The following is a 24,540-nucleotide window of genomic DNA, read 5'->3' as shown; positions in this document are numbered from 1 at the left end:
GCCCATGCATGGGAAGCGTTTATTCTTGCTCCAGTTTCGCTCTCTCCCTCTTTGATTCTACTTCTCTTCGAACAAGAGGTGGTGCAATTCCTGCAAGGTAGTAGAGCCATTCGAAGTTAACTTCATGCAGCCTGTTATAATTCTGCACGTGTCTAAATGGCTCTGAGCACTATGGTACTTAACTTCTGAGGCCATCAGTCCCCTAGAACTTAGAACTACTTAAACCTAACTAACCTAAGGACATCACACACACCCACGCCCGAGGCAGGATTCGAACCTGCGACCGTGGCGGTCGCACGGCTCCAGACTGTAGCGCCTAGAACCGCTCGGCCACCCCGGCCGGCTCTGCACGTGTCGTTTAAGGCAATATCCACCTTTTTGGCATGTGTTGACTTATACCAAACAGGACAGGCTTACTCTTCAGCGGAGTAGCATAATGTCACTGCAGAAGTTCGGATGGTTTCAGCTTGACTGTGCCATTGGATCCTGCCAGTTTTCTCAGTAGTTTGTTCCTGGTGGGGACTTTTGGTTCGAAATTCATGCAGTGTTTTTTGGACGTTAGAGATCTGTCAAGTGTTATCCCTGGGTATTTTGGAGTGTCACAGTGTTCCAATTCTGTCTTTAACTTAACTTAACTGTTAAAAATCTTGCTGTCTTACAAACCAGCCGTTATTATAGTGCTGTGTATCTGCGGGTTTCGTTACTGCCCGTTTATTGTGGCTCAGCGAGCAGCTGCGAGGCGCCGTACAGTGTGGTGTGTCCCGGTGCCGCAGCTCCATGTCGACGAGCCTGAGCAGCATGGGCGCGGGCAGCTGCCTGCAGCAGCGCGACCACGGCTACCCGTACATGTTCCACCACCACGACCCGCTGCACTCGCTCAGCTCGTCGTACGCCAGCCACTCGCGCGCCGCCGCCGCCGTCTCGGCCGCCTGCAACCCGGCCGCCGCGCACGCGCAGAGCGCAGCCGCCGCCGCCGCCGCCGCCCCCGGACACGCGACGCCGTACGCCGCCGCTGCCGCCGCCGCCGCCGCCGTCTCCTCCGCCTCCACGCCGGCCACCGCGGGCACAGGTCAGTAACGCCGGCGCCACCACTCCCTCCCTCTTCACAACGGCTTTCACTACTCTTCCTCAAAGCCACCTTCTGTTCCACAAATGTCCAGCAGCGCCTGACTATGGCGTGGGTGTTATCCTGTTAAAATATTGAATTGTGTTGCCTACGTCTTTACAACGTGTAAACGATAACTGTATAAAACATAGTACAGAGATTTAGGGAAAGCCAAGACTAACAATATGAGGACACTCGTGGTCTATCGAGCCGGGAAACAACCTAAAACTGAATAAAATGTTCTCGGGTTTCCAACCGCGTCAATTGCTTAAAACTACACGAGCTTTCCTTGGCCGTTGTCAAGTGGTATGACTGCTCGTGGGCTGTTGGTGCGCCCTTACATACGCTAGCTGCCGTCTGTGACGTCACTAGTGCCCGTGACATTGTCATATATGGGCATGTTTTGAGTCGGCGTCCGATGTGCCCTCTTCAACCGCGCGACACCGCTGGATCCCACACGGCGCTGAGCTGCAAGCCACCGTCTCTATTCAGGGTGTTTGCGGTAATTTTTAATTCAATAGCTTCCTTTATTAAACTGTCCCAGAAGCCGTTGGTGCGAGTCAAGACAGAGGTACCGTCAAATTTTATGTGGTGACCGTTATCTAACGCAGATTTCTCTGGATAGCATAGGCGATAATACCTCTCATGCTCTTTCCTGCCTTGTTCCACAGTGCGCGCTGTTTGTCCGATGGAACACCTCAATGGTATCAACAGTAATATCCAGTTCACTATGGAGGTGGAAAAAGATAATGCTTTGCACTTCCTCGACGTCCTTGTCCACCGTAAACGAAATGGGTGCCTTGGCCACAGCATGGCATGGATGTGTGTGTTGTTCGTACATAAGTTACTTTAAGTAGTGTGTAAGTCTAGGGACCGATGACCTCAGCAGTTTTGTCCCTTAGGAATTCACACACAATTGAACTCCCCCCCCCCCTCCCGATTTAAACCCCATCGAGCAGTAGTGGTGTGCGTTGGGCACACGTAGTGCAGGATGTCCACATACAATGATCATGCAGCAGTTGTAAACCAAGGTGGTGGAAGACTGGAACATCCTGCCACAAGCACGTCGGTCATTGTCGTCAGTGGTGATCGCACACTCCATTAACACCCATATCCCTCCTTCAGGAGTCCATCATGAGTCACGGTGACATTAGCATATGTACCGTAATTAAATAAAAGTGTCATTTCTGTTCGTTTTAGCCGGCTGGGGTGGCCGAGCGGTTCTAGGCGCTACAGTCTGGAACCGCGCGACTGCTACGGTCGCAGGTTCGAATCCTGCCTCGGGCATGCATGTTTGTGATGTCGTTAGGTTAGTTAGGTTTAAGTAATTCTAAGTTCTAGGGGACTTATGACCTCAGCAGTTGAGTTCCATAGTGCTCAAAAAATGGTTCAAAGGGCTCTGAGCACTATGGCACTTAACTTCTGAGGTCATCAGTCCCCTAGAACTTAGAACTACTTAAACCTAACCAACCTAAGGACATCACACACATCCATGCGTGAGGCAGGATTCGTACCTGCGACCGTAGCGGTCGCGCGGTTCCAGACTGTAGCGCCTAGAAACGCTCGGCCACTCCGGCCGGCCATAGTGCTCAGAACCATTTGTTCGTTTCATTGCGTATTTACTTCAGCTGTCTACTATACTATAATGTCCGATCCAAGTTTCATTGAGCTATGTTAGTTGTGAATGATACATCAAACGAAAATTATTTTCGTCCTTAAGTTTGCACACCAGTGTACATTAACTGTTAACTGCGAGAGCAGCTAGTCACCTCTCTAAACTGTCTCCTGTTTCTTTTATAGTCGTATGAAGTCGACATCGATAGTAACTGACTAATCCGAAATGTTGTACGTAGCGCCAGAAAACTACTACGAAAGCTTTACGCCGGTAAAAAGATCGACAATTTCGGCCGTTTGTGGAGGAGTACTGTATAGTCCCCACAGCATGACCTAAATGACCCGAACACATACACCTCTGTTCCCTTCGGTACTACAGAGCCACCTTCTGCCAAATGTGGGAGGTGGTCGAGGTTGGCTTAGGCTAGGGAAGAGTCGCGGGCGGCTCTTTCGGGTTACTCCGAAGAAAGTGGTAGTCGGAGACAGAAAGTGGGTGGACGGCGACTCTATAAAACCGCCAGCTTCGAACTGTTAGTTCTCAGTTCTTCGCAATATTCAGTTACGTAACGTGGCCGTCCGAAATCTCCACTGATGCCGGTGCGTTGACAGCTTCTGTATACTAAGCCGTCCCGTCATTACTCTCTCCTGCGGCACACCCTATAGTTTCCTCTCGGCTTAGGCCCTTTTTAAAGTGGCTGCAGTAGAGCAATGTGTTTGGAAATTTGTGGTAAGGTCTTATGGGACCAAACTTCTGAGGTCATCGGTAACTTAAATGAACTTAACGCTAAGGACAACACACACTCCCATACCCGAGGGAGGACTCGAACCTCCGACGGAGGGAAGCCGCGCGGACCGTGACAAAACGCCTGAGACCGCGCGGACCGTGATAGGACGCCCTAGACCGCGCGGCTACCCAGCGCGGTTAGCAATGTACTGTAACTTGGTTTCCTGTATAATGTGTGTGTGTGTGTGTGTGTGTGTGTAGTGTGTTTGTGTGCACTCCTTTGTATTGTTTCATTCGACTTCAGAGCACTCTTCACCCACAGCTAGGTGCTAACTTAAAATACTGAACCTGTTTGTGATTCTCCAACGATGTATTCTTTGCTAAACTCCGTGATAAACTGCGGGTATATGTTTTTAAATGACAAATATATCTTATTATTGTGTTGTCTAACAGTGATAGGGAGAGTTACCTTATTTGTTATTTTATTCACGGTTGAGGGTGTAGTCATTATCACTAAAAGTACAGGACACGACATCTTCACCCAACAGCAAAACAAACTCCACATTGCCTGTGCGAGGGATAAATTATTTAATCGTCTTAGTTGCGGGTGAATAATTTCGTTTCCACGACAGCGGCTTCACAACCCCCGTCATTCTGCAGTCTAGTTCTTGCATTTACAGATTGTAAAATTAACTTTTCGTGTAAATTTTGCCTCAAACTTTTGTGAATTTTAACAGCGGGAAATTAACGATAAAATCGTTTTGTTTCACTGGCTTTACTACGAGACTGCTGCGCTTGTAAGGGCTCAGTTTAGACAGAATTCTGAATGCAGTTAGTTTTTGCATAACGTTTACACTCGTTATCCTCATGCGAAAGTTCAAATTAGTAATGTTAACGAAATAAGGAAAATAAAACATCTGACTAAGACGATGGCGTAAGAGGGCGAGAGGATATTCATAATCTCTCGCGGCGAACATGCGTTGTAGCTTAAATGACTTTTGTAGGCCAGCTTGAGCTTGTTTCCCTGCTTGATAGACCATAATTGTGCTACATCAAACTATTCGTCTCGGCTCGGTACCTTATAAAGAGTTATCCTTCACATCCGCTTTTCCGAAATGAAAGTTTTGTGGTTTGCTACACGTTTGTTAACGTCTCATCGTACCACAGCACACAGCTTATCTTACAAACGGACCTAATGCAGTGGCCGTTTTCGACTTTCTCTGTACTTATAGAATTTAATTTGGGGCTTTTTAGAGGATGTAGAGTGGTCACGTGGCCCTGCGCAGTTGACGTAAGTTACGGGGCTGAAGAGGTTTGTATCTACCAGACGATTGTATGGGACCAGCACAGGAAGGTGTGTCTGCTTGGAGGCGTAACAGAATGGCAGGAAGGAGCTATCGTGTTTCAACGTGCCCATGACTACACCGTGAATGATACCGGCCGATTTGTTGATGTATCAACGCTGGCCATCCAACATGTCTGCAAGGGGCAGTGCTAACGACAGAGCATCCTCTCAACCAACAGCGCCATGCAACTGAGTAGTACGTTACCTACCTTGCTCTCTTTATTACCTACGACAAGGATGATGCAATGGTGAAGGCACTACACTCATATTCGGAAGGACTGGGTTCAATTCGCCATCAGACCTCAGGCGTTTCTTTGACGCGGATGTTTGTATGGTATCTACAAATGGACCATGTGCTATTTCTGCATCTGTTCTCCTTCAGTTGACTTGGATCGCCATCTCTGATGATCCGTATGTGAATGGAGCACCAGACTCTGGACTTCCTTCTTTCAGTGCTTCATTGTCACTCGTGACAGAGTTAACTAAGGAACGCTGTGTTTCCCTCTCTGGCTTCACCCATGAGAAATGAATAACTCTGGCGCACTAAAACTCCAAAATTCTCAGTGTCATTAAATTACATTTTAAATTCGTTCACTGTCCAGTTGATAAGAAGCATAGAACGTACTCCATCTAGCAATAATGGTACTGTGGTGTCACCGCCAGACACCACACTTGCTAGGTGGTAGCTTAAATCGGCCGCGGTCCATTTAGTACATGTCGGACCCGCGTGTCGCCACTGTGTGATCGCAGACCGAGCGCCACCACAAGGCAGGTCTCGAGATACGAGATAGCACTCGCCCCAGTTGTACGACGACTTTGCTAGCGACTACACTGACGAAGCCTTCTCTCATTTGCCGAGAGACAGTTAGAATAGCCTTCAGCTAAGTCCATGGCTACGACCTAGCAAGGCGCCATTAACCGTATCTGAAGATAGTCTTATTTGTATTATCAAGAGCGATGTACCACAAGGATAGAATAAAGTTAAGTATTCGAGGAGCTGCATACTTTTCTTATTAGAATTCACTACTTATCCTGTTCCAGAATTCACGCCCGTCTGCGTTAGATTTCGGCCTCCTCTATCTACAAGGTGTTGGCACATTTACCAACACATCAGGTACCACCTCAATAACCCACCTGGTTGTAAAACTATTGACCACGTCAACTACTCGCTACTATACTCATCAGAAGCATAATTGACCTGCAATGTACGTTGATTAGCCCTCAGAGACGGTATTCTACGTTGTTTATTGTATATAAATTTCTGGTAATGGACCGAACGAGGTCTTGCAGTTTCTGAGAAACTGAACTCGTATTCGCGAAGAATGCGGTCGATATCCTCATGTGGTGTCCTGATTTAGATAGCTCGCCGTTTTTCTTGATCACGCCAGACAGGTGCTTGGACGGTTCTTTCAACAAAACCGCAGCCTGTTAAACTACCAGCACTTCTCCAATAGAACTGATGATTTGTCTCCAGTCACCACGATACCTACGAGGTGTTGAACTTCGGAGGAGGACGAAATTAGTGTTTAACAGCACGTCGACAACGAGGTCATTAGAGACGGAGCACAAGCTCAGATTACAGAAAGATGGGGAAGGAAATCGGCCGCGCCCTTCCAAATGAACCATCCCCGCGTTTGTCTGAACCGACTTAGGGAAATCACGGAAAAGCTCTCTCAGTTGGCTATAGGAAGCACGAGTGTCTCTCCGTGGCATATCTCTTGGCGTTTTCCGAGACGGAAACTACAGGGTGTTTAAAAAATGACCGGTATATTTGAAACGGCAATAAAAACTAAACGAGCAGCGATAGAAATACACCGTTTGTTGCAATATGCTTGGGACAACAGTACATTTTCAGGCAGACAAACTTTCGAAATTACAGTAGTTACAATTTTCAACAACAGATGGCGCTGCGGTCTGGGAAACTCTATAGTACGATATTTTCCACATATCCACCATGCGTAGCAATAATATGGCGTAGTCTCTGAATGAAATTACCCGAAACCTTAGACAACGTGTCTGGCGGAATGGCTTCACATGCAGATGAGATGTACTGCTTCAGCTGTTCAATTGTTTCTGGATTCTGGCGGTACACCTGGTCTATCAAGTGTCCCCACAGAAAGAAGTCACAGGGGTTCATGTCTGGCGAATAGGGAGGCCAATCCACGCCGCCTCCTGTATGTTTCGGATAGCCCAAAGCAATCACACGATCATCGAAATATTCATTCAGGAAATTAAAGACGTCGGCCGTGCGATGTGGCCGAGCACCATCTTGCATAAACCACGAGGTGTTCGCAGTGTCGTCTAAGGCAGTTTGTACCGCCACAAATTCACGAAGAATGTCCAGATAGCGTGATGCAGTAATCGTTTCGGATCTGAAAAATGGGCCAATGATTCCTTTGGAAGAAATGGCGGCCCAGACCAGTACTTTTTGAGGATGCAGGGACGATGGGACTGCAACATGGGGCTTTTCGGTTCCCCATATGCGCCAGTTCTGTTTATTGACGAAGCCGTCCAGGTAAAAATAAGCTTCGTCAGTAAACCAAATGCTGCCCACATGCATATCGCCGTCATCAATCCTGTGCACTATATCGTTAGCGAATGTCTCTCGTGCAGCAATGGCAGCGGCGCTGAGGGGTTGCCGCGTTTGAATTTTGTATGGATAGAGGTGTAAACTCTGGCGCATGAGACGATACGTGGACGTTGGCGTCATTTGGACCGCAGCTGCAACATAGCGAATGGAAACCCGAGGCCGCTGTTGGATCACCTGCTGCACTAGCTGCGCGTTGCCCTCTGTGGTTGCCGTACGCGGTCGCCCTACCTTTCCAGCACGTTCATCCGTCACGTTCCCAGTCCGTTGAAATTTTTCAAACAGATCCTTTATTGTATCGCTTTTCGGTCCTTTAGTTACATTAAACCTCCGTTGAAAACTTCGTCTTGTTGCAACAACACTGTGTTCTAGGCGGTGGAATTCCAACACCAGAAAAATCCTCTGTTCTAAGGAATAAACCATGTTGTCCACAGCACACTTGCACGTTGTGAACAGCACACGCTTACAGCAGAAAGACGACATACAGATTGGCGCACCCACAGACTGCGTTGTCTTCTATATCTTTCACATCACTTGCAGCGCCATCTGTTGTTGAAAATTGTAACTACTGTAATTTCGAAAGTTTGTCCGCCTGAAAATGTACTGTTGTCCCAAGCATATTGCAACAAACGGTGTATTTCTATCGCTGCTCGTTTAGGTTTTATTGCCGTTTCAAATATACCGGTCATTTTTGAAACACCCTGTAGGAAAGAAAATTAAATGAGACTAGCGTTGTGCCGTAGACAGTGCATTATCGTCCCCGCACGTATAGAAAGAGCATAAGATTTATAATCATTTTAACAGAAAAGAAGAAGATGTTAAGTGAGATAGAATATGAATCTCGACTTCTCGCGAACAGAATGACAGTCAATTATTTTTAATCGAGAACGGTGGCCCTATCCGGAGAAAATCACGAAACTGACATTACGAGACGAAGATGGTGCCCTTTGTAATGCTCTGTGAAAAGGGAGACCGTCGAGCCCTTGATGGAGTTGCCGCTTTACTTTCAAAGATGACTCTACAGTCGGGGACGAAACGTTAGCGAATATTATTATACCGGGTGGTCAGAATCAGTCTGAAAAGCTTGTAAGGGTGTAGTAGGGTAGACTATGCTGAGAAATAACTGTTAAGGAAAAAATTCCGTAGGTTGGACCGTATCCGACGTAATTAGTATTGAAGTTAGCCAATCAGGTCGCTGCAAGCGGAAATTCAAGCAGCCTGCCGGGGACAGTGTCCCAGAAAGCGTTCTTCGTTTGGTTCCCTGAAACCGAACAAATGTAGCTTTTGCTCACTTAGCGTAAGTTTATCACTTCCAAAAAAGGGACATCTTAATTATTAATGAGCATCTGAACAAGTGAAAACTCACGGACCCACAGATGTCTGTCCGTTATCGTATTTTAGCAGGGGCAAGTGCTTGAATTTGCGCGCTCAACGACCTGATTGGCTAACATCAATACTAATTAAATCGGCAACGACGCAACGTATCGAATTTTTTTTTATTAACAATTATATCTTAGCACAACCTATCCTATAACACTCTTAACACTTTTAGAAGCTCTTCAGACTGGTTCTGATCACGACCACTTCCTCGCAGCCCAGACGTTTTAACCGGAGCAAATTGTCGAGACGAAAACAAAGCTTGCGTCTAAAACAGCAATGTGTGTCTACTGCTGCGGCAAAAACTCTTCTTAAGAGTTGTGACATGAAGAGAAAACTTCAGAGATGCATATTTGTCCTGAGATCTTTTTTATGCAGCCGCAGCAGAACAACAATAGGAAAAAGGTGCATTACTGAGAGAAATGCGTTTATAGCTGTGGGGAAATAAAATGGAACTGTTGCGAAAAAGTGCACAGCAAATACAGATTTTCAGTGTTATTCCGTTCTATCTGCCAGCCAGTTAACAGTTCAATAGCGAAACAACATGCAGAATCGCTAATTGCGGCGAATTATGTTTTCATTAAACGTTTTGCCATAATGCGACGATTTTATTAAAACAAATTGCCGTGAACTGAAAGCGACTAGAAATGCGACAAAACGGATTTTCAGAGCGCCGAGTAGTATTTTAATTGCGTCAGTCCAGTAATGCAGATATTTCTATTTTCATAATAATTTCCTGTATCATCACACTCATAACAGACAGGCGGGCGGTTTGTGCCGCAATTTCAGCATTAGGTTTGTTTACACAGGTGTCAGTCCGTACGAATTAGATTAAAAAAGTTCCAGCTCACGTGGAGCGTGAGATACAAACCGTTGTCAAAACTTGATTTACCCACGTTTTGATACCCACTGCAAACGAAACAAAAAGTAAATAATGAGGTAATCGATGCAATTTATAAATAACCAATAGCGAAGAGCAACCGTTAGAAAGGTTCTTAAATATTCGTCTTGACATTTTTTGTAAACGTCAAACATGAATTTATCAACACTTAGAACCATCAAAATTCAATTCCTAATTTTTGAAACTATTATTTACACAGCATAGAGTTGAACTATAGGTAGGGAAAGAGAACATACGAACTGGTAAGGATTGTTTTCGATACTCGATAACTCAAAAGATTTTAACTGAGGCCTCTCTTGAGGTGAAAGTGTAGTTATAGTCCTTCGGTATTTTCTTACCTTCAAAGACCGACATAAATGTCATTGCGCACCCGACGACATCGTAATGTAACTGCCGCTGAGGTTAAAAAACACACTCACACCCTAGCGGTACTAACGCACGAACGTGACATACAATGTACCCCAAAAACGTTTGCAAGTTTAGGGTCTTGGTTGAAGGCAACTTTATTCATATTTTGAAACAAATCTGTACGCTCAGAAGAATACGTCAGCCCAAAAAAATGTGGTCAGACAGAACGGAGGCATCAGTTGGCGAACTTTATGTTCTTCAGGCATCTCGGAATTGTAACCCTGCCATCACCGAACGTATACACCATTACGGAATTTGTTACTGAGAACATTGACTCATTGAGGAGAAACTGCAACATTGATATAGTGAACACTAAACGGAAACACGACTCGCACTTGGACAACGCTTCATTAACCACTGTATAGAGAGATGTGTACTATTAGCAGGTTTCGTTTTCAGTAGACTCCCAACAGAATTGCAAAGAAAGATAAACTCCAAATCTTCAAATCTAAATTGAAAGATTTCCTTGTGACAAATTTCTTCTGTTCTGTGGAGGAGTTACCCCAGTAACAGAACTTTTCTCCTTAAGGTGTTACTGATTCGTATGCCCTCTCACAATTTTTTGTGTTTTCTTTGTTCTCCAGTTACTTCCGTTCGCAAATTTTCTAATCGCCGTTTTGCATACTATGTACTAACTCGTTCCACGATGTAGCTTTGGCTTGCTTGGTCCTTCGGAACCTTATAACTAATGATTAAAAAAAATTAAACAGGCTTTCTCTTTCACATCGTGCAGTTAAAACCGTCTGATATCATGATTACCTAGTGTCTCTTCTGACCGCAAGTGTGGCTGGACGACATATCAGGTGGTTATAATTAAACTTTCTCTATTTAACACGTTGTAGCACGGAAACGAATTACCGCACGAGTACCAGACTTGATAGCATTAATGTCAAGGACACTGGGAAAAGAAATAATGCAGAATCAATGAAACTGAAACACTTTTAACGTGCTGCTACGTTACATCATATGCCAACGACCTTGCCGCAGTTAAGCGCTGTCGGACTGGGCTAGCAATTGGATAGGTGACCATTCGGTCTGCCGAGCGCTGTTGGCAAGCGGGGTGCACTCAGCCCTTGTGAGGCAAGCTGAGGAGCAACTTGATTGAGCAGTAGCTGCTTCGGTCTCGTAAACTGACATACAACTGGGAGAGAGGGGTAGTGACCACATAACCCTCCATATCCGCATCCAGTGACGCCTGTGGGCTGAGGTTGACACGGCGGCCGATCGGTACCGTTGGGTTTTCGTACCCCGTTCGGACAGAGTTTCCTTTTTTTACGGTAAATCATACCATTGCATACCGCAATTGCTACAAAAGGGGCTCAATATGGCGTCCATCAGTGTCCAGAAGAGTCTGAAACCTCAGGAGTGTATTCTGCACAGCAGAACGAAGCATGTCGGTAGGTATGTTGGCTAACCCTCTTGATATGCTGCGCTTCAGATCAGCACATATATGAATGTTTCCCTGGTAACTCGTGTCCTTTACGTAGCCCCAAAACCAGAAATCACAGGGAGTGATATCAGATGCTCATGCCGGCTGATAATTCGATCGTTTCCAAATCTGTCCCGAAAAAGCAGGTGACTTCACGAGCGATGTGCTGTGGGGCTCCATCTTGCACTAAAACTGTTGCGTTTGATCCGTCTCCCTGTAGGGAGAGTATGACATGCTGGCGAAGCATACAGCAATAACGCTGGCCAATCACACTGCACGTCTTTGGTCCTTGAGTGTCAAATTGTTAAAAAAAAGAATGGACCTATGATGAACGTAGCCGTGAAGCCACATCACACAGTGACACGTTCACCGTACAGAGGAACTTCATTCACAGTGACTGGAGGTGAAGAGCCCCATACTCGGCAATTCTGTGTGTTTACCTCACCCCTCAGAGAAAACTGAGCTTCGTCTGTCCACAGGATGGTCCAGGACCAGTCCTCTTGCGAGAAAGTGGAGAGCGAAATCAACACTTTGTTGTGCGTTCTCTGGTGAAAGCTGCTGTACGATATGGATCTTGTACGGATACCATTTGAGAATGGTTCGAAGCACTTTCCGTACAGTAGACTACAAGATGTTCAACTGTCATGACACACCACAGGCATTGCCTGACAATCGGGAATTGCCCGCAGTGTTGTCTGCCGTAGCAACAGCGATTGCATCAACCACCTGTGGTGCAACCAGTCGTCGACCTCTTCCTGGGGCGACGCCCAGTTCTCCACTTGAACTTCTTCATCATGCTCCACACAGCAGGTGGAGAAAGAGGACCCTTCCGTAACTCTTTCAGCTGGGGATATTCTCGAAGTGCAGCTGTTTAATTACTGTTGTTTTGGTAATAGAGCTTCCCCAGTAATATCCTGCTCCTTTTGTCAAAGCTCATGTTGACATGTCAACAAGTGCACTGCGACTGGTCAGGTGTGTTACACTATGAATCACAATGACTGAACGCGGCACGTGGTGGCCACAGTTGGAACTGTACGGTGGTGCTGTAATGCATGGAAATCATACACCCTATACTCTGGATGTTAATGCTGCCAAGTTTGGTACTTGTATGGTAATTAGTTTTCGTGTTATAACACTTTATAAACAGGGAACGTTTAGTTATAGCCACCAGGCTACTTTGTATGAAGCTTTATTAACTAATTTCCACAGAATTGGGGAGCCAGCACATCAACTGCAATTCGGCACTGTTTGCCTCGAACTACTCCATCACACTCCTGGCCTTGGGTTGAAAAATGCCACTGCCGTCGTAAATCATGATCGTCATGGTCTGTAACCAGTTGAAACGTTCCCTTAGAAAAATTAATGAATTACTGTGCTGATAAACCTCTTACATTATTTGATTTTCAAACAGCTGAGCAGAACTGAACGTACTCAGACATTTCGCTCTTTACCTATTCTGATCAACACTAAACTGACAGCCAATATTTTTAGCGCAACGCAATCTGACTTTCAATAATCTCTACAAGAGAATGGCCCTGACTAACATTAACCTATACCTTTCACAAATCACTTACTTCACAAAAATCTTCGTTACTCGAACTACCGCAATACAGCGAGCGCCACTAATGCCAGCTAAATAAAAGATTCAAACTACTGAAGGCACTAAGTACTGATAGGCATAGTTAGCAAATGAAAGATTTTGATAGGGAACAAACAATGTATTTATCTTAATAGTGTTCAAAAGTCATTATATATAATATATATATATATATATATATATATATATATATATATATATATATATATCAGTCCATGATATCCAATATTACAAGTTTACTCTTTCTGATGGACACACGTCCCGATCGTCCGCTCTCAAAATTACGCCGTCTCCCTCCCCACATCCACCACACGTCCCGATCGTCCGCTCTCAAAATTACGCCGTCTCCCTCCCCACATCCACCACTGCTGGCGGCTCACCTCCAACTGCGCAACGCTATGCGCTGTTAACAGCCAACTGCCCAACACTACAATAGCAAATTCCAACAATGCAAACCAGCCACAGACTTCACACAGCACAGCCAGTGATTTTCATACAGAGCGCTACGTGGCGTTACCAACATAAAAACCTAAACAGCCTACTTACACAGTGTACAATACTCCATGGCCATCATGGTGCCTTGCTCGAGCTCTACTGGACCCATGGATGCCCATGTGAAAGTTCCCCGGAGCATAATGGAGCCGCCGTCAGCTTGTATCCGTCCCGCAGTACGATGTCTTGACGTGGTTTCGTCTTAGTTTCGCCACGAGCTGAAGACGCTATACACAGCACTCCTCGAACACCCGGCAAGTCGTGCAGTTTACATCACAATCTGCCCCAGGCTAAACTCAGGTAGATCGCGCGCCTTCCCCGTTCTACACACGGAGAGCATGCTCGCTGGCACTACATGCACCGTGCGTTTGTCTGACTAGCAGTCATTCCCCGCCAGGTTACGCTGCTGTCGCCTGAATGGATTTATGTTTTCATTAGGTCGATGGTCACAATGTTCTAGATGATCAGTGAAAGTAAAAATAGGAATGTTCATAGTAAAATTGAGTATTTTGGGATGGGGGGGCTTAATCTCCCCCTCCCCTCCACCCTCCCCCTTTGCTTTGCTCATGGGTGGCTGAAGGTACGTTGCACAGACAGTGTGGCGTGGTGTCCGTTCAGAGCGGGTTGCGCCAACACCGACTCAAAGGAAGGCCTCGGCCCTTGTTGATGACGTCACGTCACCTAGGCACGGCGAACGCCAGGTCTGTTGCAGGCATACTCATAATGGTGGTGTCTCCCTCTCTGACACAGGAAAATGTGAAACTATTGGCGGTAGTTGACCAACACACATTGTTCTGAGAGATTTCTGCGATCAATTAATTGTGCAATTCATTGCACTTCTTAACAGATAGTGTACTCCTGAACTTAAATTTCCACCTGTTTTAAGGACTGACATACAAAAAGAACTTCATGGTCCAGCAGCAACAGAATTCGTGCTTCTTTACCTTATTTGTAAATCTGAGGAAGTTACGTTTGTACTGGGTTGCTTTTACAAGAAACTGTGAACATATTGGTGCTCTTCTTTAGGTATCTTGGTTGACTATGGGCTGAGAAGCACTGAACGTTAATGAAATATCTTGCGACTATACACGTTGGGGGAGGGGGTGGGGGACAGAAGAAGAGGCAAAAGAGAGATACTTGTTTCATCAAATAAAACTTTTTTATCTTATAAAGTTTCTACTTTCAGTTGCAATAGAGGAATATTTATCTTTTCTAATGTGCATGTTTAAAAAAGTTTAAGCTCAGCAATATTTTCGATGTATGAAGCTATTTTGTTTCCTGTTTAGAATTCCTTTCGTTGAAAACAACTGTAATCTAATGACTGGCAGCAGTTTGACATTTTCACATGCAAATTAGTTCACATTTCCAGTGACGATGTCAAACGAAAATAAAAAAATAAATAAAAGAAACGAGTTAATTGTAAGGGGGTTGGGGTAAGTTTTGATAACGAAATGGATCAAGTAAATATAGTTACTTGAATGTAAAATTTCAGAAGCTTGCAATAGGGCAAATCATATTGATCTACGTTTGTTTCGACAGGGTTCAGTAATACAGAACTATGATCTTCATTTGTAGCTTTATGATAGTAAGAAAATCTTTCATCTAAATAAAACTGCAGAATCGAAAACAATACCAAACATTTTGTCCAAAAATAAGAGATTTATAGTGATCAGCTCGCCCAGGCGTTTCTGCCTGCAACAGAGCTGGCGTTCGCCTTGGCTAGCTGACGTGACGTCACCAACAAGCGCCGAGGCCTTTCTGTGAGTCGGTGTTGGTTGCGCGCGCCCGGTGGCAGGGAGCAGGTGTCGCCCGCGGCCTCTGGCGGCGGTGCCACGGCGCGCCTCACAGATGTCTCTGGCGCGGCCAGCGCTCGATAATGCGGCCCTGCCGGCGGGACGCGCGCGGCCGACTCTTAACGCGCCTCGTCCGGATTAGACCTGGGGTTTCCTTCATCAAGTGCTCCGGCCGCCCGTATTGACAAAACAGGCAACGCGATATATCTGTCCCCGCTCTGCGCCGGTGGGGCTTCGCCCTCCGCCGGCAGGTGACGGCCGCGCGTGTTCCCCGCCGTACGCCGTCAGCAGAGTGTGGACCACCCGCGCTGCTTTGTTCTCCACGCTCCAACGGTGGCACAGTTCACCACGGGGCCGGCTTTGCACTCGAGACTATCGGATAAAAACAGGAAGGGGGACAGGGTGGGGGGGACCCAAGAGGTATCACTTCAAATCGAAAACGAAAAAAAAAAAAAATATTTGGTGGTAATTGAAGAACAGCCACCTGACTAGCCACCAGCACAGCTAGTTCCTGGCGACGCCACAACAATCTGGAAAACATTGAGGACCCCAAACTACGTAAGAAGACGCGCCGGCCGTTGTGACCGAGCGGTTCTAAGCGCTGCAGTCCGGAGTCGCCCTGCTGCGACGGTCGCAGGTTCAAATCTTGCATCGGGCATGGATGTGTGTGATGTCCTTAGGTTACTTAGGTTTCTGTAGTTCTAAGTCTAGGGGACTGATGACCTCAGATGTTAAGTCCCATAGTTCTCAGAGCCATTTGAACCATTTTGAAGAATACGGGTGGTCCCGGTGAAAACAAACAATATCACGTTGGGCCGTGGTAACGACGATTGTAGTAATGTGCAACCTCGACAATTTGTGGCTGGACAAGAAAGAAGCCCTGAACTTGGCCCGCTACTGAGCTGAAAGAGTATGATTTATTTTTCACACAAGAAAAGGCAACGTAAGTGCAGACACGTGTCTGCGGTAGGGATGGGAAATACCGACCGGTTAAAACCGATACCTGTGTGTTAGTTCTGAATAATCAGTATTTTTCGGTATTTGTTTGAGCTCGGTAATTACAGGATTTTTTATTTTTTTGTTGATAACCGTGTATAAACCGATATCATTTTGCCATAAAAGTACTACTAAAAGGTAGTGCTTTAAAATATAGCACTTCTTTACTTTTTTAAAAACAAATGGGGGTTGGTAGCACGTACTGTGGCTTCTGATAGGTTGGTATAGTCTTTAAAGTGGTATTGTATCCGATGAAATGAGTCAATTTAGAGATCAAAACAATACAGAACGAGCATTTATGAAACGATTGGACAATGAAAAAAATGTTGAAATGTGTGTGAAATCTTATGGGACTTAACTGCTAAGGTCATCAGTCCCTAAGCTTACACACTATTCAACCTAAATCAACCTAAGGACAAACACACACACCTATGCCCGAAGGAGGACTCGAACCTCCGCCGGGAGCAGCCGCACAGTCCATAACTGCAGCGCCTTAGACCGCTGGCCTAATCCAGCGCGGCTAGGAAAATGTTTTTTTTTTTTTTTTTAATCTCATTTTGTTCAATTTTGTTCGTTGCATCTGCTCGGGGCGGACGTCGTAAGACATCCGTTTTAAGTTCGAAGATGATCGATTAACTCAGTTTTTTTTTTTTATTACAGAGGGTAGCTAAACCCTCTGACCGAACACGCTGAGCTACCGTGCCGGCCGACCGCTCGGCTAATCCCGCGCGGCGAAGAAGAACTTTTATCCTTTGTTTACATCGTTCAGCCCCCGCAACGCCATGGACGTACAGTTGATCACTTGACTAATTCATTATTGGAACTTTAACTATTGGCATATAATTCTTCCCGACAAATGTGTTACTTTGCCTACTATCTAAACTGTTCATTTGAATTTTTCCAAAAGAGTATTTTTGCTTTTGTCAGCAATCAGTTCTATTCAAATTCCCGTCAAAAACTAAAGATATCTATCTGACTAAAAAAGGATTTTCCATTCGACATGATTAAAGAAAAAGAACGATACAAACGTTACACAAAAAGTTGTTATTTGCCTGACATTTCTACTAAATAATGAAAGAGAAAGGAAGTTGTGGCAACGTAATAAACCAAAAACTTAACAATTCACTTATATTTCTAATAAAAACAAAAAAATAGCTGATCTGCTTCCTGTGTCATACTCTTATCTCATTATACCCTTGCAAACGGACATTGTAACACGAAAAATATAGGTCTCCAAACTCAGTTCTCATCTTTTGGTAATGGCTATTTGTAATTTCTAAATAGTAGTATGATCCTCGATTACATGACGATTTTTGTGTGTGTGTGTGTGTGTGTGTGTGTGTGTGTGTGTGTGTGTGTGTGTGTGTTGTGTATTGTTCGGGGAAGGAGACCAGACAGCGAGATCATCGGTCTCATCAGATTAGGGAAGGAAATCGGCCGTACCCTTTCAAAGAAACCATCCCGGCATTTGCCTAGAGCGATGTAGGGAAATCACGGAAAACCTAAATCAGGATGGCCGGACGAATACGATTTTTGAACAGATATTTAAAAAATTAGAATCAGTAGGAGAGTGCTGGTGAATTTTCTGTAGTAGTCAAGCTCTCACTGCTTTTCGAAAAAAGCAGCGGACTGTGGACTAACTAAGTTTTCTTTTATTTACCTATTTTATTTGATAATTTGATTCTATGTGTCTTGAAACGTATAATGCAAAAGTCTGATGGAGTCTTAGAACTGACAATCTTTGTTCGATGTCTCCGGTTACCGCTGCGAATTACAGAAACCGACGTTCGATTATTTCAAAAATCGATTATTTTGAGCGGTTTTGATAGTCAGGTGAAACTAGAGGTGAAAAAACTGGTATAACCGAAAACCGGTTGATTGGTTGGCTGCGCCGGCCGCGGTGGTCTAGTGGTTCTAGGCGCTCAGTCCGGAACCGCGCGACTGCTACGGTCACAGGTTCGAATCCTGCCTGGGGCATGGATGTTTGTGATGTCCTTAGGTTAGTTAGGTTTAAGTAGTTCTACGTTCTAGGGGACTGATGACCACAGATGTTAAGTCCCATAGTGCTCAGAGCCATTTGAACCATTGGTTGGTTGGTTGATGTTGGGCGGGAGCGGGAGGAGGGGGGGGGGGGGCGGAGGAGGGGACCAGACAGCGAGGTCATCGGTCCATTCGGATTAGGGAAGGATGGAGAAGGAAGTCGGCCATCTCCTTCCAAAGGAGCCATCCCGGCATTTGCCTGAAGCTATTGAGGGAAATCACGGAAAACCTAAATCAGGATGGCCGGACGCGGGTTTGAACCGTCGTCCTCCCGATTGCGAGTCAAGTGTGCTGACCACTGCTCTACCTCGCTGGGTAAAACCGGTTGTGTCAGCGGTAACCGCCAACCCAACTCTGCAGTCTTGGTAAACATCGGAATCTCCGCGCCACAATACGCTAGTACAGAAGCTGAAACAAAATCGCACAGCCCTTTGACAAAATGGGGGTAAGTTACAGGAGGGAAAGAGGGACACAGTTTAAGGTAAACTCTGAGGAACGGTGTTTCTCGACACATTTGACATTAGCAAATATTGCCAGAAGTCGTGCGGTGCTTCATTTCCGGTAACAGCGGGAATGTTTCAGCTGTATGACGCCAATCCAAGTGTCTTCTTTAGCCGTCTTGAGGGGGTGCGCCATTTTGCCTCCTGTAGCATGGGGATATGTACAGGGTGTCTCTCGTAAAAGTCGCCAGGCGCATTTTCTGTGCTGTTTCGGCAGATATTTTCGTTCATACATTCAGTAGCTCGATTCAGCCCAAGCAAATACTGCTCATCAAGCTTTTCATGCAGCGTCCATTGTCGACGGAAAGTGTCAGTTTGTTTCCCATTACAAACAAAATTATTTTTAAAGCGGAACTTCACGCGCCCATTCGTTAGGGCGGCTTCAAATTAGTCTAGCACGATGTTCGCTTCATCGATATGTATGAACAGGGGCAATAAAACCCAAAGGATAACCATTAGGTAACGCCATGCAGCAGCGCTGCTCATTCGCTGCTGGAGTACAGATTATTCTTCGAGTTTTACTGGCCCTGTTCATACATATCGATAAAACGAACATCGCATTAGACTAATTTGGGACGCTCTACTGATTGGGCATGTAAAATTCCACTTTAAAGATCACTGTTTTCGTAACGGGGAACAAATCGACGCTTTCCAGCAACAATGAGAATCGCGTGAAAGACGTGATGAACAGACGGGTTTGAGTTGGTTACAGCTACACAATTCACAAACAAAATTGAAAATATGTTCCGAAAACCCACAGAAAATGCGCTTGACGATTCTTAAGAGCGACACCCTTTATATTCCCAGTTTGTGCTTCCTGTGGTGCACTACCATGTCGCTTAGTATGTTATTCAACAGAACCAAACACTTCACGGGGGTGTACCTCAAATAGTCCGCCCTGAATCTGACCGGGGAAGGAAAAGCATTAAAATAACTATTTTCTAAGAGAGGGTGTAGTTCTAGAGAACGGAGTATATACAGACAACGATGTATGGCTTAAAATTCCGTGTTCTCACAAAGCAGTTCGCTGACAGCTCCGTGGTCGATGTCGTCTCACGCGCAAGCTGTCCCAGATACTAGACAAACGTCGTAAATATTGTGCGCAGATTCGATTCCGGTTTGTTCCCTCCCTGTGCGATACCGAACTATCCGTTAATGTATATGGGCAAAACGTGCTCAACATACACCAGAGAAGTACTGTTTGAACACACCACGTACAAAAATGTCGCTGCGACTTCAAAGGACATTACATGTTGTAGTGGTACGAACATATTTATACTTCGATACCACTAATATAGTATAGCGAAAAGAGTGAGAGGAATGTACATTTTTACAGCGGGCGGAAAAAAATGTAAATACCAAAAACGAGGCATATTACCTTGTCTAATACGGCGTGGGGAAACCGTTAGCACTCAAAACAGCTTTCGGTCGTCGCGGAATAGAAAAATACAGGTGCTATATAGTTTTCAGCGAACTCTTGTACAATATTTCCTCCAAAATAGCGTCAAATGTAGGTAACACTGATGGAAGTGGACAGCGATCATGTACACTTTTCTCCAAAGTGTACCAGAAAGGCTCAATAATATTGCGAGTAGTTGACCGTAGTGGCCAGGGGAGAAGCGAAAATTCATCCTCATGCTCACAAAACTTTTCCTGAACGATGCAAGCAATGTGAACAGTGGCCTTGTCATCTTGGAATGCAGCACCGCCATTCGGCAACAATTATTGTACCATGGGTGTCTGGTTGGTTGGTTCTGGGAAGAACCTTTGTGAAGTAATTTCACGTGCATGTTTAAGCCAGGAGATCTGTAGTTGCTGAATACTGGGCCCCAGTGTGGCTCAATAGCACACATGTGAGAAAAATTGACGTGGAGCTAAATGCAGCAATGAAGACAATAACAGGCTGCATCAAATCTACTCCTCTATACTGTAACCACCTCTAAGCAACATTGCGCTACCAGGCCTCCGAAGACAGAATGCCCTCCTCAAGGAATACCAAAAATTACTTAAAATCCCCGAGCTTCCAATGCACTCTGACGTTCCTGCACTGCGAATGAACCGATTAGAATCTAGGCAGCCATCTGTCCCACTGGCGGAACCGCTACGGGCAGCTACTTTCAGTATCAACAAAAAGTGAACAGAAATGTGGAACACTATTGCCCATGAGGAAAATCAGACCCTCTAAAGACCTGACACAAGACTAGTCGGTATGGAACTAACGCGACGTACCTAGAAAACAATTAATCGGATCCGCACAGGCCACGGCATCTGTGCTGAAAACCTCTACCGATGGGGAAGGGTTTCATCCTCTCATTGTGACTGTGGAAATGAACACCAGACGATCCATCACATTATAACAAGCTGTAGCAGAAGAGACTACCATGGGAACTTGGAAGATTTCTTTGAAGTGACAGAGTCAGCCCTTGAATGGATCGGCAAATTAGATATTAATTTATAGTCGTTGAGCGAGTAAGTTTAAAGATGTTGAGGCGGGAACATCTGACCTGCGTGACAAACAAAAGAGTTGGGCGTCCTGTGACAGCAACTACCGAGTTTCAGAAGCAAAATGTTGACAGTTTGATTCAGGACGATCGTCGTATCACTCAGAGAGAAACTGCAAGCACAATCGGCATTTCACAAGAAAGTGTGGGTCACATTATTGCTTTGCTTGGCTATCGGAAGATCTGTGCCACCACAGCAGAACTTCAGAGACTGAATCTCACCACCGTACAGCATCCTCCATACAGTCCAGATTTAGCACTTCCATTTGCTCCCGATAATGAAAGACGATCTGCGGGGACATCATTATGCTTCTGATGAAGACGTTGAGAGAATTGTGAGACTGTGGTTGCGGAAACAGTTCGACGTCTTCCATGACGGCTTCAAAAAACTTGTTAATCGTTGGCAGAAATGTGTCCAATTGGCTGGTGATTATGTGGAAAAATGAATATTGGCAATTAAAGATCACATTCTAAGGATTATTTCTGCGTTTGATTTATTAAAATATTCCCATCCAGAAACAATTAACGAAGGTTGAGGCATTACTTTTCATTCAGCCCTCGTACATGACTGCTGGCAGCAGAGGTCATGAGAATGTACGATCGCAACAAGACCAGGTTCTGGACGGTAACGTTGCACTACCTAGAGGGAATATCGTCGTTTTCGGCATGTCGCTCTTACGCATCGTATTGCATATGCAGCAGCAATTTGAGCAACACTTGGCACCACAGTGACACAACAAATGTTAGAAACTGATTACTTCAAGGACGGCTCCGAGCCAGACACTCTGTAGCGTGCATTCAACTGACCCCAAACCACCACTATTTGCGACTTCAGTGGTGTCAAGCGTGAGCTCATTGGAGAGCAGCATGGAGGTCTGTTCGGGTTTTCTGATGAAAGCTGGTTCTGCCTCGGTGCCAGTGATGGCTGTGTGTTGCTTAGACGGAGGCCGTTTGAGGAGCAGCACACAAGCTGTCCGTGTGCTAGACGTACTGGATCTACATCTCAACTTATGGTCTGGGGTGCGATTTCGTATGAGAGCAACAGCACTCACGTCAGTCTGGATATTCAACCTGTTGCGCTTCCATTTATGAACACCGTTCCAGGGGGTGTTTTCCAGAAGGATAACGCTCGACCATATACTAGTGTTGTAACCCGACATGCTCTACATACTGTCGACACGTTGCCTTGGCCTGCTCCATCAACAGATCTGTCTCCAGTCAAGCTCATATAGGACATCATCGTACGACAACACCTGTGTCATCCACAAACAGCATTAACTGTCCCTGTATTGACCGACCAAGGCATGGAACTAAATCCCACAAACTGACATCGGCGCCTGTACAACACAGGGCATGCACGACAGCATGCCTACACTCGACATTCTGACGGTTGCGTTGATTGTTAATGTAGCATCACATCACATTTACAGTGCGTATTATCTCGCAATGTTAATCACTTAAATATGTTACCTAGACAAACGTATTTTCGAAACTGTGTTACTCAACATTAATTATTTTTTAGTGTTGCGATTGTTTGTCCGACAGCGTATGCGTCAGGTGGGGTACCTCTGAGGCAGCCTTCGTATCTCATCAGGTTCCGATATATTTTGTCGTTGGTGGCACCAACCTCGAGGCACAGGTTCAGCAATCGGAGTGCTTACGTTACGTAACTACTTGGTGAAGTAAGAGTATCCATGGGTACAGATAGCGCCTGCTACATAGATGCCACTTACACAAGTAATAATAATAATCATCATCATCATCGGGGTGGTGGGATTTAGTGATCGGCGGCTAGCCCTCGACGAGGTAATGGCACATCGATTGGAGTGCGGAGGGGCCGCCCGGCTGGGCCTAATGGCCCGCCTTCTGGGCCGCATTGTCGCCGCCGCCGCCTCCTGATAGGTCCCGCCCCCGCGACCTCTTCCTCGCGTAATCGCGGCGTCGTCATTAACGGCGAAGGCGGCGCGCCTCGGCTCGCCGGCTAACGATCGCGGCGATGTCGTTAAAATGAGACGCATGGGCTCCCCGGTAGCTCGTTTGGCCCGCGGCGCGGCCACTCGAGGGAAAACATCCGCCCGCTCGCCGGTAATTGAAAAGCTTAGGAGGAGCACGGCGCCGCCTTTGTGGTGCGTCCGCGCTGTCTCCGGCAGGTGGCGAGCCAGCCGCCACAAAGCTGAGCAAGCGCCGCACCTGTCCGTCCGTGGGGTCACTCCCTCTCCCTGCACTCCCGTGTCAACAGTTCAGCGGGCTAATGGTGAGATTTCGGAAGCACGCGAGGATGGCCGACGTATAAGGTCAGAGGCGACCTGAGTAGGTTGATGAGGATGTGGGCATCTGAAGGGATTCGTACACTACCTGACAAAAAAGTAAAGCGCCCAAACGAGGAGAAGGAAACAGAATGAAATTTTACGAGTTGAGAGGATATATGATGTTTTTTCGATTATAACAGAATCTAGTCAGCATCAAAAAGAACTTGGGAGCAGATTATGTTCGAGTATAATGACTTTTCTGGAGACTAGAAATCTACTCTGTAGGAGTCAGCATGGGTTTCGAAAAAGACGATCGTGTAAAACCCAGCTCGCGCTAATCGTCCACGAGACTCAGAGGACCATAGACACGGGTTCCCAGGTAGATGTAGATGCCGTGTTTCTTGACTTCCGCAAGGCGTCCGATACAGTTCCCCACAGTCGTTTAATGAACAAAGTAAGAACTTATGGACTATAAGACCAATTGTGTGATTGAGTTTCTAGATAACAGAAGGCAGCATGTCATTCTCAATGGAGAGAAGTCTTCCGAAGTAAGAGTGATTTCAGGTGTGCCGTAGGGGAATGTCGTAGGACCGTTGCTATTCACAATATATATAAATGACCTTGTGGATAACATCAGAAGTTCAGTGAGGCTTTTTTCGGATGATGCTGTGGTACATCGAGAGGTTGTAACAATGGAAAATTGTATTGAAATACAAGAGGATCTGCAACGAATTGACGCATGGTGCAGGGAATGGCAACTGAATCTCAATGTAGACAAGTGTAATGTGCTGCGAATACATAGAAAGAAAGATCCTTAATCATTTAGCTACAATATAGCAGGTCAGCAAATGGATGCAGTTAATTCCATAAATTATCTGGGAG

At 45.7% G+C, this 24,540-nt stretch overlaps 1 protein-coding gene across 1 annotated transcript in view; it reads left to right on the top strand.

Moving 5' to 3' along the window:
* Positions 1–24,540, top strand: part of LOC126412353 (paired box protein Pax-6) — a 258,098-nt gene that overhangs the window by 224,137 nt on the left and 9,421 nt on the right. Inside the window, exon 7 of the mRNA XM_050081908.1 lies at positions 774–1,069. Coding sequence (XP_049937865.1) covers positions 774–1,069 — 296 coding nt within the window. The remainder of the gene's footprint in view (positions 1–773; positions 1,070–24,540) is intronic.

The sequence above is a fragment of the Schistocerca serialis genome, chromosome 7, assembly GCF_023864345.2.
Source record: "Schistocerca serialis cubense isolate TAMUIC-IGC-003099 chromosome 7, iqSchSeri2.2, whole genome shotgun sequence".
NCBI classification, from domain to species: Eukaryota; Metazoa; Arthropoda; class Insecta; order Orthoptera; family Acrididae; genus Schistocerca; species Schistocerca serialis.
The sequence above is the reverse complement of the archived record's forward strand: the minus strand, read 5'-3'. Positions and strand labels throughout refer to the sequence as shown.